This window comes from Orycteropus afer, unplaced genomic scaffold (genome assembly GCF_000298275.1).
Source record: "Orycteropus afer afer isolate SDZICR_OR568_19922 unplaced genomic scaffold, OryAfe1.0 scaffold00048, whole genome shotgun sequence".
Classification (NCBI taxonomy): Eukaryota; Metazoa; Chordata; class Mammalia; order Tubulidentata; family Orycteropodidae; genus Orycteropus; species Orycteropus afer.
In genome coordinates, this window is record NW_006921635.1 from 7022927 (window position 1) to 7024214 (window position 1288).

The 1288-nt window shown below is 45.9% G+C and overlaps 1 protein-coding gene across 1 annotated transcript in view; it reads left to right on the forward strand.

Moving 5' to 3' along the window:
* OAS2 (2'-5'-oligoadenylate synthetase 2) overlaps positions 1-1206 on the forward strand; it is a 24862-nt gene extending 23656 nt beyond the window's left edge. Inside the window, 2 exon segments of the mRNA XM_042780611.1 lie at positions 1124-1175; positions 1178-1206. Coding sequence (XP_042636545.1) covers positions 1124-1175; positions 1178-1206 — 81 coding nt within the window.
* The last annotated feature ends 82 nt before the right edge of the window (positions 1207-1288 follow it).

Here is a 1288-nt window from a genome sequence, read left to right on the forward strand (position 1 = left end):
TTTAGTTGTTGACTTTGTCCTTGTGGGACCACAAATGACTGTAGCACCTGCCAACCATGGGTTCCCAGTTCAGGGAAGAACAGAAAGGGGGAAGACACCCAAGGGTCCAGACAACAAAGATTTTATTAAAAGCCTTATCCAGCAAATGTCCTTACATTTCATCACTCAAAACTGCCATGGGGAGAACCCTAACTTAAACGTGGCTATGAAGCAGGGGCAGTGAAGTCAATGTTGAATGGGAGCTGGGTCAGCCAACCAGTAGTGCCTGCCACATCTGGCCACAGCTCCTCCTGCATGCATATTTGGTTCTCTCCACCAGGTTCCTCTGTTTTAAAGCAGAGTTGCCCTGTTGACATGTTGGGCCCAATAACTCTGTTGCGGGGGTTTGTTCTGCACCTTATAGAATCTTCAGCAGCATCCTGAGCCTCTGCCCACTAGATGCCACCTTGCTGTGACAATTAAAAATGTCTTCAGACATTGCTGCATGTCCCCTAGGGACAAGATCACTCCCTGGTTGAAAACCACTGCTTCAAATGAATCACCATCTCCCTCTAGAGTGACAGCTACTTGTTGAGGTCTGTATTGTCTCTAACTTGCCTTGTTGCCATCAAGTGGATTCTGACTCATCGTGACCTTATAGGACAGAGTAGAAGTGCCCCATAGGGTTTCCAAGGCTGTAATGTTTATGGAAACAGATTGCCTCATCTTTCTCATGTGGAGTGGCTGGTGGGTTTGAACCACCTTTTGGGTTGCAGCCAAGCACTTAAATCACTGTACCATCAGGGCTCCTTGCTTAGCTAAAAAACCAAAGTCACTGCCATCGACTCGATTCCAACTCATGGCGACCACGGTTGGGTTTCTGAGGCAGTAAATCTTTATGGAAGTAGATTGCCCAGTCTTCCTTCTGCAGAGTGGCTGGTGGGTTTGAACCGCCAGCCTTCTGTTAGCAGTCAAATGCCTTAGGCCCTACACCACCAGAGCTCCTTCTGCTTATCTATAAGTACCCAAAAATTGTCTCTAGCAATAGTTACCCTCCCAGACACAGTTCCCTCTTCCCTTTCTGACTCTTTTAACTTTTGTTTTAAGTGTTTAGGAAACACTGTATATATTTTTTTCTTCCTAGACAGTGCAGACACTGGGAAGTTGTGGAGCCAGAATATATCCTATTGTCAATTCTCATCCAGAAGTCATAGAATCCTGGAATAACAATGCTAGAAGAAACTTCTAGAAGTCACCTGGCAATTGCTTGTAAGGAAGCTGCCATGTAAAAGAGTAACCCTGACCCTCA